Source organism: Mustelus asterias, chromosome 1, assembly GCF_964213995.1.
Source record: "Mustelus asterias chromosome 1, sMusAst1.hap1.1, whole genome shotgun sequence".
NCBI lineage: Eukaryota > Metazoa > Chordata > Chondrichthyes > Carcharhiniformes > Triakidae > Mustelus > Mustelus asterias.
Window position 1 is genome coordinate 12,529,101 of NC_135801.1, and position 18,878 is coordinate 12,547,978.

The following is an 18,878-nucleotide window of genomic DNA, read 5'->3' on the forward strand; positions in this document are numbered from 1 at the left end:
GAAAGAGAGAGGGAGGAGGGGAAAGAGAGAGGGAGGGGGAAAGAGAGAGGGAGGGGGGAAAGAGAGAGGGAGGGGGGAAAGAGAGAGGGAGGGGGGAAAGAGAGAGGGAGGGGGGAAAGAGAGAGGGAGGGGGGAAAGAGAGAGGGAGGGGGGAAAGAGAGAGGGAGGGGGGAAAGAGAGAGGGAGGGGGGAAAGAGAGAGGGAGGGGGGAAAGAGAGAGGGAGGGGGGGAAAGAGAGAGGGAGGGGGGGAAAGAGAGAGGGAGGGGGGAAAGAGAGAGGGAGGGGGGGAAAGAGAGAGGGAGGGGGGGAAAGAGAGAGGGAGGGGGGGAAAGAGAGAGGGAGGGGGGGAAAGAGAGAGGGAGGGGGGGAAAGAGAGAGGGAGGGGGGGAAAGAGAGAGGGAGGGGGGGAAAGAGAGAGGGAGGGGGGGAAAGAGAGAGGGAGGGGGGGAAAGAGAGAGGGAGGGGGGGAAAGAGAGAGGGAGGGGGGGAAAGAGAGAGGGAGGGGGGGAAAGAGAGAGGGAGGGGGGGAAAGAGAGAGGGAGGGGGGGAAAGAGAGAGGGAGGGGGGGAAAGAGAGAGGGAGGGGGGGAAAGAGAGAGGGAGGGGGGGGAAAGAGAGAGAGGCAGGAGAGGAGGGGAAAGAGAAGTAGAGAGAGGACAGGACTGGGCTTGGCTGCAAAGGTCTCCAAACAAACAGAAGGAAATTGGTAGGAAACATTTAATCATTTCACTGTCAAAATATAAAGATAATTTTTAGAATTAAAACTGAATACGAAACAGGTCCAAATCAATCAAGGATCCTTAAACTGAATGGAACAAAATCTTTATTATGCAGGCATAGACAGACATCAAGTGCACTTTATGCCAACGGATGCAACAATGCAACTGCAACTAGTAAGTCTACAAATTACATTCCCAATCATGCCACAAGCATACCACTTGACTTTACTACAATCATAATCCAACATTTTATCGGTTTGGAACTCTCGAGAGTTTTCCCACTGCACTCCCACTCACCCACTGAGAATGGGAGATCTCTAAACTTCACTGTGAATACCTCCGTTCGTTGAGCTTCATGGAAAGACAGCCCAAGCAGTGGGCACAGAGGCAAAACCACCTGTAAATTTCAAATCATACCCAAACTCTAAATCTAACTTTCACCACCTGCAGATCATATTAACCCAATGACCGAGGCAATTTCTGCAGGGAAAGGGGCACAGCAGCTATCTGATTTGAAGTGCTAATGACAGGTATTGGTCGAGCCACTCAGTACAACCACTCAGCAGCTGGCTGTCATGAATGAAGAACAAAAAGTACACTTTTCAATCGCCCCTTCTTCAGGCCTTTGTGTAATCGGATGCATGTGGAGTGCATGTGGGAGAGCTCTCCCACCCACCCAAAGCCACCAGAACAAAAGATTAAATAAATTCCCAAATACAAGATTTGGAGCAGAGGGCATTGGTGGTTCAGAGAAATCCAAACCTACCGATAATGTACACCCAGTGACCAAATATAGAACTGCAATTAAAATTTCAGAACAGTTATAAACGAAAGCTAAGCGATTTAATGTTAATCAAGTAACATCCATAAAATTGTTCCTGTTGCAAATGCAACCTGTCAAATGCCCCTATGAAATGTATGAAATTTTCTCGGCTGGCATGAGCTGGAAATGCCACCTTTTAAATAAAGGAATAAAAACAAGACAATGCAAAGAGAACTCAAAACTCTCCGGGTCCTGATACATAATAAAGCTTGTAAGACATGTGCAGACAGTGATGTAGCTTAAGAAAGAACACAGATTCCTAACTAACACCAGTGAAGTTGCCGGAACACCTGCTGTGTGTGCGCCCGTGTGTGTGTGTGTGTGGTCCCCTGCTCTCAATTAAAATAACTTTTGCGTCTCATTGCTGCTCCCAGTTAGGCCTTCTCCATGGATTTGTAATATTCGGTTAGGACTGCCCACGCTTTTGGTGCCATGAAGCCTTCTGGCGGATTCACTCCTTCCTGCGCTAACTTGCGCATGCGTGTTCCAGAGATAAAGTCAAAATCTGTGTGGCTTTAAATGAGAAAACAAAATGCAGGAATTAAAGAGAGAAAAAGGAACTAACTCACTCAGTAAAAAATGCATTCACACCAAATCCTTTATTTTTAGCTCTGGCATATTTATTTACTTTATTTTCAAATCAAAAAAGGCAGTAACCAATTTATATAATGGGCTGGGTGAGACCATGAGCTTTCATAGCATGCAGTGAAAATAGTAATGTCTTTCCAGCTAATTCACTGCAGCCCTTTCTAAATCATCTCTGATGAGATCATTTCCCTCCCGAAACATCTTTCTAAAGACTTTATTTTTTTGAGGCTTTGTTAGCCTCTAATTTCTTCTCCTCTTTCTCCCGTTGTGGTAAACCCTGGTTTACAGCTGAAATGGTGGGTGGGCAATCTGCTTCTCGAGCTCTGCCAGTCTGACTCTAAGATCGCCTGCTAGGAGGCATGCAAGAGCAGTCCAGTAAGGGCTCTTCCTACGTGAAAGTGCCAGACCTGCAGTCCCCGTCTGTATAAAATAACACAGCAGAGATTGAAAACTACTATCTGCATTCTGCACCGTCACACACCTGTGCTCTGCTCTGCTCCAAATTTACCACTTTATTCGGCACGGCGGCACAGTGGTTAGCACTGCTGCCTCACAGCGCCAGGTACTAGGGTTCAATTCCTGGCTTGGGTCACTGTTTGTGTGGAGTTTGCACATTCTCCCCGTGTCTGCGTGGGTTTCCTCCGGATGCTCCGGTTTCCTCCCACAGTCCAAAGATGTGCGGGTTAGATTGATTGGCCATGCTAAATTGACCCTAGTGTCAGGGGATTAGTGGGGTAATTATGTGGGGTTATGGGGATAGGCCTGGCTGGGATTGCGGTCAGTGCAGACTCAATGGGCCGAATGGCCTCCTTCTGCACTGTAGGGATTCTATGAACCTTTTGTGGGATTTTGTTTTTTTTTTAAAAAGAGGACGACAAGTTGAGAACCTTAAGACGTGCATTTGTCTGTCGCAACCCTCAAACTTTTTCACACCAATTATTCGTGCAGGCAATCATTAAATTTAGAAAATGTTTTGGATTACAACCACACCATTTGCATTCCATAACAGTCTTACAGGATTTGAGGTGGTGGGGGAGGGGGGCGTCATTTGGTTCATTGTACTTGTGCTGGCTTTGTTGAAGGCTTTTCATTTAATTTAACTCCCCTGTTCTTTCGCCATAGTCTTGCAAAATTTTCCTTTCCTAAGTATATTTCCAATATTGTAAATAAACAGTAAAATGTAGCTCATGTTGTACAGGTCATAAAAAGGGACATTTTTACAACTGCACACTATTCAAGAGGCGGCTGGATATAGCACTTGGGGCAAATGGGATCAAAGGTTATGGGGAAAAAGCAGGATTAGGCTATTGAGCTGGATGATCAGCCATGATGGTGATGAATGGCGGAGCAGGCTCGAAGGGCCAAATGGCCTCCTCCTGCTCCTATCTTCTATGTTTACTCCTGACTGGGGGGTTGGTGACGTGAAACTGGATAATTCCCTTAACGATCATGCCTCAAACCAGGCATTGCTCTGAGCGACTGAGATTGATTTTATCCACTAGTTCTGTTTGTTGGAGATTGTACTTTTTAAATAGATTCTGTAAATAGACTTTGCTTGCTTTGGTGCTAAAATATTGTTTGATGGCAAGTCCCTTTCCACCTCCAAAACATTGGCTGATACAGTGGTGCCATTAGATACGAGGCACAATTATTTTAAAATGATCCATGATCACAAGAGCTTTCAAGCAAACCGCTCTTGCATGAAGGGTGCCATCTTTCCTGTAGTTCCCTGCCAACCAGGGGGCCACTGATCATAGAACTCCAACTAATATCTGTGTAGCTTAGAATGTCACTGTACACAGAAAATGTATCTGCACCTGCAGCACCTTAACTCCCAATATCGTCACTTAGGGACACGGGGCTGCACAGCCTTCTCCCATTCCCTTGAGACCATTCACTTGGATCATGCAAACCTTATCTGGCTTATGCAAACCTCAAGCCCATTTCATAAAATCGTAGAATCCCTACAGTGCAGGAGGAGGCCATTCAGCCCATCGAGTCTGCACCGACCACAATCCCACCCTGGCCCTATCCCCATAACCCCAAACATTTACCCTAGCTCGTCCCCCTGACACTAAGGGGCAATTTAGCATGGCTGATCAGCCTAACCCGTGCATCTTTGGACTGTGGGAGGAAACTGGAGCACCCGGAGGAAACCCACGCAGACACGAGGAGAGTGTCCCAAGACGGGAACCTGGCACTGTGAGGCAGCAGTGCTAACCACTGTGCCACCATGCCGTCCCCCTAAAAAACATGAGTGAACCAGGTGGCTTTTTCCGACAATCGACAATGGTTTCATGGTCATCAGTAGATTCTTAATTCCAGATTTTTTTTTATTGAATTCAAATTCCACCATCTGTCATGGCGGGATTCAAATCCGGGTCCCTAAAACATTGGTCGAGTTTCTGGATTAATAGTCTAGCAGTAATACCACTAGGCCATCGCCTCCCCTCACCTTTAATCCCCATCCCTTGATCCCTTACAAAAAAAATATATCCATCTCCATCCTAAAACATTCGTCTGGCTCTGTATCCACTTAACTGCAAGCGTCTATCACTCCGAAGGTCCAGGACATGCATCAGTAAAGCAGGAAGATGATGCTTCAGAATCTCCCATAATATTATGTTGCACTGGATCCGGTAACCCAACTATTTGAGTACAACACAGCAATGAGGAAGAAGCACTGAGCAATAATCTGGTTGTAAAATCAGTTCGAAATGTATAATAAAGCACATAAACACAGCCCTCCAATTTTCTCTTGAAATAACAGCTGCTTTCAGCTGGCCCAGGAGGTTGAACTGGTTTAGAATACTTCTGCTATTAAAGTTATTGCATTTGTCCTCAATTATTTCTGCCTCACCAGTCCAAGGGGAGGAACGCGCAACTTCTGGAATTGCACATGTCATGTACTGAATCCCATAGCTCATACTTACTGTTCAGGGTCATAATAGTCCATGCATTTCTTCAGCTTGTTATAGGCCGCGACGCGGAATGGGATGATTTCCAGTGACAGCAAGCCTGGGGCCATGGTCAAGACCTTTGCCCCATGCGTTGGTTCGTACAGGTCCTTCTTAGTTTCTGGATGAGGCATGCCTGCAGGGTCGCGGCCCACAATGTAGAAATTAGCACCTGCAATCATGCGGGACCTGCAGTGCCACTGGACCTGTGACCATAAACGTGCGAGGAGTGAGAATTAGACAACACAAACTCGTTTTTCTTTCATTTATGCACCTTGAGAAAAAAAAAAAGAACTAGCAGCTCAAATTTTGAAACTTCAAGCCTTTGTGGTGTAACTTTTCCCTTGTGATCTGGCTGCTCTCTCGCCACACACAATGTGCAAAGGATCTACTCAATTACCATCATTTTCATGACTTCAAATTTCTACTGATTCCTTCAATGTTCCGTAAGGAGGAGGTGGCCTGAAATGCTGCTATGTAGCTGCTGAAATTGGTCACACTGCAGAAAAGGAACATTTATTTGAGGGAATCTGTTCTTAAATATGAATTCAATCCTTCCCGTGTCTTAAGGTGTGGAGCTTTTTTTTTTAATTAATTGATGGGATGTGGCCATCACTGGCTGGGCCAGCATTTATTGCCCATCCCTAAGTGCCTTGAACTGAGTGGCTTGCTAGGCCATTACAGAGTCAAACACATTGCTGTGAGTCTGGAGTCACGTGTAGGCCAGACCGGGTAAGGATGGCAGATTTCCTTCCCTAAAGGACATTAATGAACCAGATGTGGTTTTCCGACAATCGACAATGGTTTCATGGGCATCAATAGATTCTTAATTCCAGATTTTTTTTATTGAATTCAAATTTCACCACCTGCCCTGGTGGGATTCGAACCCAGGTCCCAAGAGCATTACCCTGATCTCTGGGTTACTAGTCCAGTGACAATACCACTGTGCTACAGCCTCCCTGACATATGACTGGAAACATAACCAATAATCTTTCTCACAGGACTAGGAAACAATGCTGAGTGCAAAGCGAGCATGCTCCACAAAGCACAAGGTGAGAAAATAATCTCAATTCACCAGTTAGCATTAATTCCTCTAGTTGCCCATGGAAATGAAGCATGAGGGTGAAATTAGTCTTAACCAGCCATGACTAACAATCCAATATTTGAGGTGTAGTCTGGCCAGAGAGCTGTGGCTTTCTCTTGGCTTCCTCTGGCTTGTACTCTACAGTTCTGCCTGTGTGGTTCAACGTTACCTTGACTGAAGTGGTCACTGAGCTGAGCATCACTGATAAAAATTCAGATATCTGACACACAATCGTTCCTAGTCACAATTCAACAAAACAAAATCTAGAGCAGCTCAGCATCCAGCAGGATGAGAATTTTATAAAATACTTCATTGGAAATATCTTTTATACCTTGTCCAATTTTCCTTCCATGGAAGCTACAGGAAATGGTCAACTGTAAATACCAGCTGTCTCAGGGACATCTGAGCCAATCCCACTCAAACAGATCAGCTGATTGCTAATGCAATTTGGACGGAGAAGCAGAATGGCAGGGTATTATTTCAATGGCGATAGATTGGGAAACATTGACATACAAAGGGACCTGGTGTCCTAGTATGGCGTTCACTGAAAGCAAGCGTGCAGGTACAACAATCAGTTAGAAAGCAAATGGTATGTTGGAATTAAGATGAACTAAATGGCCTCAGTCATCCTTGGGTATCTTGATATCTCAGCACAGAGACTGCAATGAGGGGGAAGGGGGCTTGAAGCCTGGTTTAAAGGTAAAGTCTCACTGCAACCAATCTGAGCAGCAATTCATAACCATCCACGTTGAATGTGCTAATACAATTTTTGAAACACAAGTGAGCTCCATCTTCTTCAAGTAGCTATTTGCTTCATAGATCTGCAAAGCTAACTTACTCATATCTGGCAGTGGAATGGACCTTATGCACAGGTTGATAACTGCAATAGTATACATGTTGTGAAATCTAGCATCATGGCAGAGGAGCTAATATTTATTCAGCTTTTATCAGCCTTGGCTCAGTGGTAAAACTCTCACCATTTAGATGGTCAGAGCTCATGTCCCATGGATCAAACTCCAGAGACGTCAGCAAATAATCCAGGCTGATACTTCAGTGCAGTACTGAGGGCTTGTGTTGTATTGTCAAAACTGCCACTTTTTTTTGGATGAGACATAAAACTGAAGTCCGTTCTGTCCTGTTGGGTGGATGTAACAGATTTCACAAAACTATTTGAAGAGCACATTCACCTAGTGACCTGGCTAACATTTATTCCTTAACACTCAAAACTGATGAAATAAAACAACAAAAAGTGAACTGAACACTCAACAGTTCAAGCAGCAGAAGCCTGTTAATATTTCAATTTGATGACCTTTCATTAGCACTTATGTCCTGAGCCATGCGCATCATCACTGTTTGTGGGATCTTCCTGTGTGTAAACTGGCTGCCACATTTCTTATACCACAACCATGACTACATTACCGACATACTTAATGGTAAAGCACTTTAGGCTGACCAGGTCTTGTGAAAGATGCAATACAAGTTCATTCCATCTTTATTCATTTAGAATTCGAGATAGGAGGCTGTATACTAAGTTCATCTCCTCTATAAATGGGACAAGGCTTCTGTGCAATATAAACAGATACACCACACCATCAATTTTTGCAGGATGGTTACTGCATCCTCAGTAATGATTAGTATAGCAATGGACAGTATTTTTTTATTGGTTCAAGGGACGCAGGTGTCACTGGCTGGGCCAGCATGTATTGCCCATCCCGAGAGCAAATAAAAGTCAACCTCATGGATCTGGAGTCACACGTAGGCCAGACCAGATAAGGATGGCAGATTTCCTTCCCTAAAGGGACATTAGTGAACCCCATGGATTTTTATGACAATCGACAATGATTTCATGGTCATCATTAGACTTTTAATTCCAGATTTTTTTTATTGAATTCAAATTTCACCATCTGTCACGGTGGGATTCAAACCCGGGTCCCTAGAGTACTACCCCGAGTCTCTGGATTGCTAGTCCAGTGACAATACCACTGTGCCAACGCCTTGCTAATTCCCTACCCTACCTCCACCCATAATGCAGAGACATTGATAGGATGTATTTGCCCATGGCCTTTTAACCAATCAGAAAGTGAATTTTCTACCATTTTGCACTCTAGGTGTGAAATGTCCTGTTCTCAAGATGCTGTTTTGTTTTTCAGGCCCTTCAGACCCATCTGCCATCTGTACAGACTACCAGCACAGGATGTGAAGACTGCCAAACCCACAAATTTGGCAGCGTCAAGAAAGTTCTACCACAAACTATTCTGAAAATGGGACTTTACCGGCAGATTCAACAACAAAAAAAAATAGGCAGCAGATTGCTTTGATTAATCAAAATCTGTGCTTGGACACAGCGATGTTCTATAGCGGCAGAGAGATTGCAAGCCCAATCAAATAGCAATTCACACATGTAACCAGTCACTTATGGGCTGGCAGCCTCGGAGGTTATTCTAGAATTTAGTATCTGTGCTCGTAATGCCAGTGTTTGTTCCTTCCCATAGGAGAAGCACATAAGTGAGGCATGATAGTGCTTTGAGAAACTACAAGGGAGTGCACATATGTGATCTAGTCAAGCGTGCTGTAATCACACTAATATATTCCCTGTTTGCTTCTTAGATTGCCCAACACGACATTTAATGTTTAGGGGGTGAACAGGAAATGACCAATCACATTATCTAACGGAGAACACACAGGAAAAACATCAACTCATCCCAGCCCATGATGGCTACATATGGATCTCTCCACTCGTTATCTGGAGGTCATTGTTTAAGAGAAGTCCAAGAGCTGGTTCTTCTATACTTGAGAGGCACTTATGTAAATCTATTAAGATATCTCTACGAAAATGTCAAGGATGACACCAAAGGACTGCAATTAGGGGATTGCTTCATAGTTCCAAGGTTATGAGGGTGCGACCAGACAAAGGCTGTCTGTCATTCCAACCCATCTATAGCTCCATTTCAATGTTCAAACAGCAGCAGCAGACTCTGAGGAGGAGAAGGAAGCTATGGAAAACTGGTCAGTATCAGTATAAAATACCCATACCCATTCCTCGAAGCTTGAACTCTTCTGAAAGTGACTGCAGGATTATTCGCCACAACGGTGCAAGTTGGGCAAGTAATTGTTTTCTTGGGACCTGAACTGCAGTTTTCAACTCTCCAGTTTGTTTAGAAAGTGATTTCCTTCAGTTTATAACTCAATCTTCAGATTAGCTGACGATCTTTCGGTATTTGCATCACCATTAATCTGACTGTGCCGCAACCTCAACATATATGCATTATATGGTAAAAAGTTCATTTAGGAAGATTCCATTAGAAATTCTAATATGGGAATTTATATTGAAGGTATAAGACTTTAAAATGGAGACCGAGATATGTCCGCACAACCCTGGGCCAATTATCTCCTGTTCTCTAACCCTGCCTTACTTGGTCTTAACTACCAGTAACACCGTGGGAGGTCAACTAGTGTCATACGGCCTATCATCGCTTTGAAAGAGGTATCCAATTAGTCCCAGCTCATTACCCTGTTATACTTTCCTAACACTTTTGGAACAAAGAGTCATGTTTAGCAATATTCCTGTGGGCCCCTGGGAGGGCTATGAGTAACAAGCTAACCTAAAACATTATTAAAAAACGTATATTTAACAAGACATTAGATGTAGAACACTACACATTTACCAAGCATGCATCTGTAATAATAACATAAATCAAGTAGACTGTCTCCATTAACATTTATGCCTTCCAGCTGCTTAAAGACTGCAAAAAATAAGGGTTTTTAAAGAAGTAAACACTAACACTACTGTTTGCAGTTTAAATTGCCCATTTAGCTTTTGTGGTCTTTCATTAAACATTCAGGTCTTTTCCTCTGGGAACCACTTAAGTGCATCTTAAGTTTATTGCTCAGAAGAGTATCAAATAAAGTTATCTAGGGGTCTTGGAAGCCTGGCTGCCTTGGCAGGCGAAGCACAGCACATTCGCGAAAAAAGTCGACACATTTTGGCAGAGGGTTTTACATTGAGCTTTCAATAAGCAGTGGCTAATATAAATTGCTAAACTTCACTGGTACACCACATCTGGTCAGTATCATGCCCTCATAAATAGCCTGAGGTCACACACTAGTGAGGGTTAGTCAGTCAAATCTTGGGAATGTAATGCACCCTCCTAGAAGCTTTTAAAATTAATTGCTGGTGCCTCTTACATACAAATTAATTTGGAGATGTTTTAGGGGAGAAAAAGTACTGACACATTGGTCTTATATAATACATCTTGAACATCGCAGAACACTTCCCAAATATTCATTTTTCAAATGAGAACTCAACCTACTGGATTCCTGCAGAGTTGCGATAAATGTACAACTTATGTAATATTTGACGCAAACGCATGGGCTTTGGAATTTAAAAGACTGCTGAATTGAAGCATACAGGAAACAAATTTGCAAAATGTTTAGCTTTACACAAACCCAATGATGGACAAGCCCAAAGAGTCAACAATGGGTCTCAGTCTGTGCTGTAACATTCTATGATTACTACAAATAAAAACAATGGCCTCCCATTAGGCTGAAAGCGCAAGTCTACATTACAAGACTAACCAAAAGCTTTGAAGAAAATATTAACCGTAACACATCAAGTGGCACAATACCATACGATCTTAGGCTTGCTACTGCAGACAACTGCTTCAAAAGATAATTCCCTTTCCTGCCCCCAATTTGTAATGATAGAGAGGAGAAAAGTCACCTCGGTTGGTCCAGCATACATCATGGGAGATGGGAAGATGGCCACGACAGTGGACTCTTGTTTAAGTATCCTCTCTTCCAACACGGCAGCATGCTGCTTCATTCTCCATATTAAAGGTACATCATCATCTTTTGTCCAACCTCCCAGTGGGTGAAGAAGAAGAACGGGACGCCTATAGCCACGTTCAACCAGCTGCTGAAATGTGTCTTGCATCAATAGAGCATGCCCGTTGTGCACTGGATTGCGTAGCTGAAATGCGAAGACGGCATCTAGAGGATTAAAAACAATTAGGACATATTTACCTCACCAAAAAGATCTATTTTATATATTTTTAAAAAATATATCATTGCCACTCCCTGCAAACAGTCACCAGGGTGGTCTACAGTAGAAGCCAGTAAAGCTCCTTGCTATAGCACATCCAGGGGATATGGGCATCACTGACGAGGCTGGCAATTGTTGCCCATCCCTAATTAGGAAATGGTGTGGCAAGCCACTCAGTTCATGGGCAATTAGGACATAGATGGATAGATAGGAAGAAACTTTTCTCCTTAGTAGAGGAGTCAATAACCAGGGGTGCATTGACTTAAAGCAATGGGCAGGAAATTTAAGGAAAAACTTCTTCACCCAGTGGCGGTGGGAATCTGGAACACTCTGCCTGTAAAGGTGGGAACCCTCACAACATTTTAGTATTCAGATGAGCACTTTGAACACCATAACATACAAGGTGCTGGAAAATGGGATTAGAATAGATAGGTAGGTGCTTGATGGTCGGAGCAGACATGATGCTCTATGACTCTGAGGTACTCCAGACATAAAACAACGAGAGGGGAGAGTCTGTTGCACTACTTTAACAGACTGTGTTACAGTCTGTAGTCTGTAACACTACAGACTAACCACACCTGAAGATCTTCCATAATCTGAATGCCCCGTTTGTCCCAGTGGATGTACAGCCGCTGCAATTTGAAAATGACTTCTTCCACTTTCTGGCTATATTGTTCGACCTTTTATTGGCTTTGGCGATTGCTGATCTGCACTATTTGGACAAACGCACTAACGCTTTTAAGTGTCACCCTGCCTCGATGGAAGGACAAGATTTTCTGCCCCACTGCAAAAATTAAAGTGCGACAACGCAGTGAAGGAGTGCTGGTAATTTATCATGTTGCTGTTTGTGGGAGCTTGTTGTGTATAAATGCCATGTTTGCCTACTAAACAGTGACAGCACTTCAAAATTAATTCAGTGGCTGTGACTCACTTTAAGATGCCCCAGGGACATGATGAATGTCACATAATTCAAGTTCTTTTATTTCAACTTCCTTAGCTACTCTTACATCATTTGTGGGTTTACACGTTGCCAAGTTTCCCCTCCTATTTACAGTGACTTCCCCTTGTCGGTATTAAGTTTTGCTCACAATGGTTTTACTTACTGGCATATTTTGCCCAACTCATTTTGCACCTTCTGAGGTATCACCAGAAACCTTTGTCCAACTTGAATTTCTGAATACAAGTCAATGAAATGAAGGTAACAGTTCCAAAATTAACCCTGGAGGTGCCACTCAGCTCTCCCCTTCCCTCACCCAACGTGATGAAAACTTTGTTCTATCCTCCCAGTCAATTTTTCAACCGCTCTGAAGATTTAGCCTGATTCTATTACTTGGAATTTTCATGGTCTCACCCTCACGATGTGGGGCAGTCTTGATGGGACAGTTGGTCTTTCCCTGTCTGTCAGGTTTCATAACTCTGCCAGTGCGACAAAAAGCCGTGATCTTAGTTCCCAAGCCAGTCCTTTTCTTCAGATGAAACTTCTTGCTTCCCTAATGTAGTCCATCGGTGAGCGAGTGCAAAATGCTATCCAATTTGAGACTAAACCCTGAAATTTGAGACCAGTTTAGGGTCTGAGCACTCAACTGGGAAACTAAAGTTCCTATACAGCTTCAGATATTATCTGGTATCGAGAGGTCGAGTTCTACCCTAGTATGATTGTTTGTGAGAACCAGCACTACACGTTTCTTCCTCATGTCACGTTTACACATCCAGAAGATCATATCAAGCATCTAAGACCTAAAGGTTTGTAAGAAGATACCAACGAAGAGCACCAAAAGGTCAGCTTAATCGAATAAACCGCTGAAAAGAAATCAGCAGCTGAATGGGTTCATCCTTTTCCTAAGTTCCAAACACCATTAGCCCCAAACAAGTTGTCGCTTTTGTTAAAATTCAGGTCAGAAACTCCAAAGTGTTTTATGAAGCTCACCTGGATCATAACTTTTGCACTTTGAATTTGGCTAGGATTAGCATATGTTTCACCTCAGGTATGATTCAACTGACCCACTAGGGAGCTTTTATCAAATAAAGTTTATTTTAGAATATAGCTGACATGTATGGAAAGGAAATTAGCAATAATTTTTATCAATTACAAACAAAAACAAAACAACCATGATAATGTATAACCCTTAACTAATATATCTAAAGTGTTCCAATCAAGCAAAACTTTCCATAGACAAAAAACCCTTTCCACAGGTTTAACATGCCAAAGACTAATGCTCACATGATACTGGGACTGAGTCCTTTGGATGAATGCTGCAACTCTCGAGGCACACAGAGACAAGCTTGGAGTCAGAACAGCTTTCCAGAACACCAGGGAGAGACTCTGGTCGAGCCACCCACAGCAGATTCTCTACTCCGGGAAGGCAAGAAGGTTTGCTTTCAGCTAACCAGCGGAATTTCCAAAAAACCAGGGAGAGCGTGCAACACTTCTTTTCAGCTTGATGTCTCTTCGAAAACTAAACTGCTGCCAGCCAAACAGAAAATGAAACCTTAAATTCACTAGGAAAGAAAAGAAACTGTCCAAAACACATGACCTTCCTCCTAACAATACAGGGTCATAAAAGATCCCAGAGTAAAAATAAACAAACCCCATTTAAGTAGCAATGAAAGGTCTCATACAGCCAACTCAGCAACACTGCAGAGAACATGACTTAAATAAAAAATCTCTTAAAGGTACACTAATGTCACATTTTTATAATGATTCCTAGCACTCGTAGTCTTTAACTGGGTTCTCTCTTTAAAAATGCAACTGTCAAGTCATTTTGTCTGCTTCAAAGATCTCCTCTGGCAACATCCTGTACAACTTCATGAATATTTTGGTGAAACTGTTTTTTCATTTTCTTAGCGCCATAGAGGCTTACAGCATGGAAACGGGCCCTTCAGCCCAACTTATCAATGCCACCCAGTTTTACCATTAAGCTAGTCCCAATTGCCTAAGTTTGGCCCATATCCCTCTATACCAAATCTTAGCCACGTAACTCTCTAAATTACCTGTGTTTGGTCCATATCCCTCTATACCAAATCTTACCCATGTAACTGTCTAAATGCTTTTTAAAAGACAAAATTGTACCCGTCTCTACTACTACCTCTGGCAGCTTGTTCCAGACACTTGTCACCCTGCGTGAAAAAATTGCCCTTCTGGACCCTCTTGTATCTTTCCCCTCTCACCTTAAACCGATGCCCTCTAGTTTTAGACTCCCCTACCTTTGGGAAAAAATATTGACTATTTACCTTATCTATACCCCTCATTATTTTATAAACCAAGCGCACCGAAAGCCTTCTTCACCACTCTGTCCACCTGTTACTCCACTTTCAAGGAACTATGAACCTGTACCCCTAGATCTCTTTGTTCTATAACTCTCCCCAATGCCTTCCCATTAACTGAGTAAGTCCTGCCATGGTTCAATCTACCAAAATGCATCACTTTGCATTTATCATCATCTTCACTCTTAACTTACTGATTTAAGAAAAAAACTTGCCAGTTAGCATTTGAAGCTTTGGCCATGGCAAACAATTTGCACAGAGCCATTATACTCTCCTACGTCAGTCAACAGCATAAATCTCAACAACAGGAAGTTATATAAATCTTGATATCACTGTTGACCCAATCACAAATTGAGCCAACATCTCTGCCTGGTTGTGAGTAATGGCCATCTGTTGCTGTTCATTATGATGTGGAGATGCCGATGTTGGACTGGGGTAAACACAGTAAGAAGTCTAACAACACCAGGTTAAAGTCCAACAGGTTTATTTGGTAGCAAAAGCCAAAAGCAAAAGTGGCTTTTGCTACCAAATAAACCTGCTGGACTTTAACCTGGTGTTGTTAGACTTCTTACGCTGTTCATTATGACAGCTGCTGGCAAAAAAGCAAATGGTAAACTATAAACTAGGACATGGAAAAGGAAAGAACATGATTCTGGGAAGTTACAAGACAATAATAACACATCAAAAGTGTCAACAAATAGCTTATGACATCAATTGCACTTCTGATGTATTAAAGCTCCTGTAATAGTCTCCATAGAATCCTACAATGCAGGAGGCGGCCATTCGGCCCATTGAGTCTGCACCCACCACAATCCCATCCAGGCCCTATCCCCATAACCACATCCATTTACCCGAGCTAGTCAGCCTGACACTAAGCGGCAATTTAGCACGGCATAACCTGCACATTTTTGGACTGTGGGAGGAAACCAGAGCACCTGGAGGAAACTCACACAGACACGGAGAGAACGTGCAAACTCCACACAGAAAGTGACCCAAGCCGGGAATCGAACCCGGGTCCCTGGTGCTATGAGGCAGCAGTGTTAACCACTGTGCCACCGTGCCGCCCAGAACGAGAATTATTACAGACCTGATATGGTTATCAGGTAGGTAATCTAATTAAACTCAAGACCGTATCAACATTAACTATGTAACCTGATTTGCCCAGAAACAAATTCTCAGTTACAAGAACAATATGCTCTGACAGGAATGCTGGCACCTGGACGAGAGCTCCAAACAGGCATTCAACTTTTCAGGATGTATATGGTCACATCAACACCCTGATAGAATGTTTGTGTCACAGTCACTGTGAACTTTCAGCTGAGTAATGTTGTATGGTGTCCCTGCACCACAAATCATAACTAGGAGCAGGAGTAGGCAATTCAGCCCCTTGAGCCTGCTCCACCATTTAATACGATCATGGTTGATCTCATGTTGACCTCAACTCCACTTACCTGCTCGTTCACCATAGCCCCTCAAACCCATTACTAATTAAAAATCTGTCCACCTCTCTCTTAAACTTACTCAAAGTCCCGGCATCCACCACGCTCTGGGGTAGTGAATTTCAGATTCATGACCCTTTCAGAGAAGTAATTTCTCCTTATCTCTCTGTTTTAAATCTGCCTCCCCTTACCCCAAAACGATGACCTCTTGTTCTAGATTGCCCCACAAGAGGAATTATCCTCTCTACGTCTACTTTGACAATCCCTTTTATCATCTTGTAAGGCCCAGTTAGATCTCCTCTCATTCTTCTAAACTCCAGGGAGTATAGGCCTAAACTGCCCAATCGCTCTTCGTAAAACAAACCTCTCATCTCTGGAATCAATCTGGTAAATCTCCTCCGAACCGCCTCCAACTACATCGTTCAAAGGGACCAAAACGGCACACGATGTTCTAAGTGCGGTCTCAAACATTGCACAGGAGCAGCAACACGTCACTATTTTTATATTCAATTCCTTTAGCAATAAATGCCAAATTTCCATGAAGAGACAATGGAATCAATGTGAACAATCAGACTGATGGGAGTTTGTGCAGAAAAGGAGACAAACAAAGCGAAATGGTCAGTTTTTTTTAAAGACTGGATTCAAAGGTTTACACAATTGCTAGATCTAGCTAGATTAAGGATGACACCACAATCATGTGGAGTCATCTTAACTTTACACTCCTTTTAATCTTACTAGGAATCGACCCTTGCTTTCTCAATAGCAAAACATCATGCAAAATCCCTATTATGGTTACCTGCCAGAAGTCTGAAGTGAAGCTGACACAGTAATTGCAGTACACAGGACTCCATGTACAACAACATAAAGAGATGCACTTTATATATTAATTTGTATTTTGGTAGAACATGACAGAACTTGAGTACTGCTGAAAAAGGAGACATGTTGTCAAAACTTTTCATCTTGCACTCATCAGCCGGAATTCTCCCAAAAATATTCTCAGTGTTGGCTTTACTCTGCAGTTGTTGTGCTCCACAGTAAGAAGTCTCACAACACCAGGTTAAAATCCAACAGGTTTATTTGGTAGCAAAATCCACTAGCTTCTGGAGCGCTGCTCCTTCGTCGGGTAAGTGGGAGTTGTGCTAATTCAGACCTGGGAGGGCTCAATGCTGCTACGAAATCAAAGTGGGCTGGATGCAACAAAATGAGACTGGAAAAATGCTGTGAAAAAATTCAGCTGCTTACCCCTTCCATTGTACTTAAGGTGTTCAGTTTTTATGGAAGAAAATGATGATTTGGGTTCAATCCCCATACTGGCTAAGGTAGTTCTTGGGGCTTGCCTCCTCACCTTGCCCCATGCATGAGCCATGATTAGGAACCTTTAGACACCGAGGGCACGTCATGCAAAGAGAGGAGCAAGATCAGCAGAATCAGGCTAGGTAATGTTCAGTGCAATATCATTGACAGGGTTGAGTCCCTGGGAACTCTGGAGTCATCTCACATCAGATGGAATTAATATAATGTGCAATCTGCTCTTACAAAGTCGGTGCCATAAAGATAACAAATTAATCTGATAATGCTGGTGAAAACTTGATGCTCCTGAAGCAACACAACCAGAAGGTGTGCAGCACTAAGGAATAAGAGGCTGTAAAGTCAATAGAAAATAACTCATTGCCAAATACACTCATCTGCCCGAGACACTATAAGCAGCGCAAAATCTGAGATCTGTGGAGGATCTCAGCTCAGCATCAACTTGTTCTGATAAAAGGTCACAGACCTGAAATGTTACCTGTCTCTCTCTCGAGATTCTGCCAGACCTTCTGGACATTTCCAGCCTAATCTGACTTAATCTTTCATAATGGTTAGTGTTCCCAGCATTTCTATTTGTATGCTGTAATAATGCTAATCGTGACTTTGTATGTTTTTGGAATAACCTCTAATTGAATAGACAATAAATGGCACCAAACTGTGGCTCAAGCGATGCTGAACTGAAGAAATGGAATTTTGAAAAGCTCAACACCTAGGAGAACACCAAGAGGAAGGGGGAAATTACAAAATAAGGGCCCACGGAGACAGAAAGTCAAAGACTGACAAAAGAAGAGAACAGAATTATGGGAAAGTATAACACAGTATTTTCCTTTTCAATTTCTTTTAATCCCCGGTCTTAAATTTTCCTCCAGCTGTGTAGATGGTTTGGAGATTCTCTTGTCTCCAACCGCTGTCATTCTTTGGCCAGCATTTAGGAAGTAACTGAGTTTTTGCTTCCACCTTGTGGAGAACTCAATGATCTCCACTGTGAGGATAGCATCTTTTGACATCGGCAGCTCATTGTGCAGTGAATAAGAACAGAATGCACAGCTTGGATGTTTCAGAATATTTAGCCTCTACTTATTCTCAAATCATGGACAACGCTGGCAAAGCTCCATAATGTTAATCCCTGGTTGCCCCAAGGTAGTGATGGTTGATCTTCCACTCGAATTGTTGCTTGTCCATTAATGTTAGGCAGGGAATTCTAGAATACTGATCCACTGATAATGAAGAAATATTGATAGATGTCCAAATAAGGATGGTGGGCGACTTGAAGATTATATGTACGTAACTCCAGCCCTTCTGAGGTTATATGTACATAACTTTAGCCCTTCTGTCACAGTATTGAGAAGTGCTACTAAATTATGAATGCCAAGAACCAAGTAATTGATAAGTTTCTAAAAACACAAGGTGATAAGTTTCCTACTGCAAGCCTCCAGTGTGAGAAATACCAGCTTGTGGCATTATTAAGTGGAGTACAAAGAATGGGTCACAACAATAGCCGCTGTTTAAGGATGGCTATACTTTATTCATTAGCCCCTCCTATGCCAATGTTCAAGTGTTGCCATTTAGCATGATGATTGAGAATGTATACCGAATGCACAGTTAGCCTCTTGTGACATTGTTAATAGAGAACAAGTAGTGGGGGTGGAGGACAG

At 42.9% G+C, this 18,878-nt stretch overlaps 1 protein-coding gene across 1 annotated transcript in view; it reads right to left on the reverse strand.

Moving 5' to 3' along the window:
* Window positions 1-806: 806 nt before the first annotated feature.
* The window catches only part of papss1 (3'-phosphoadenosine 5'-phosphosulfate synthase 1), a 45,022-nt gene continuing 26,950 nt past the window's right edge, over window positions 807-18,878 (reverse strand). The window contains exons 10-12 of the mRNA XM_078209257.1: window positions 10,892-11,160; window positions 5,064-5,293; window positions 807-2,055 (exon numbers count right to left, since the gene is read on the reverse strand). Coding sequence (XP_078065383.1) covers window positions 1,917-2,055; window positions 5,064-5,293; window positions 10,892-11,160 — 638 coding nt within the window. The 3' untranslated portion in view covers window positions 807-1,916. The remainder of the gene's footprint in view (window positions 2,056-5,063; window positions 5,294-10,891; window positions 11,161-18,878) is intronic.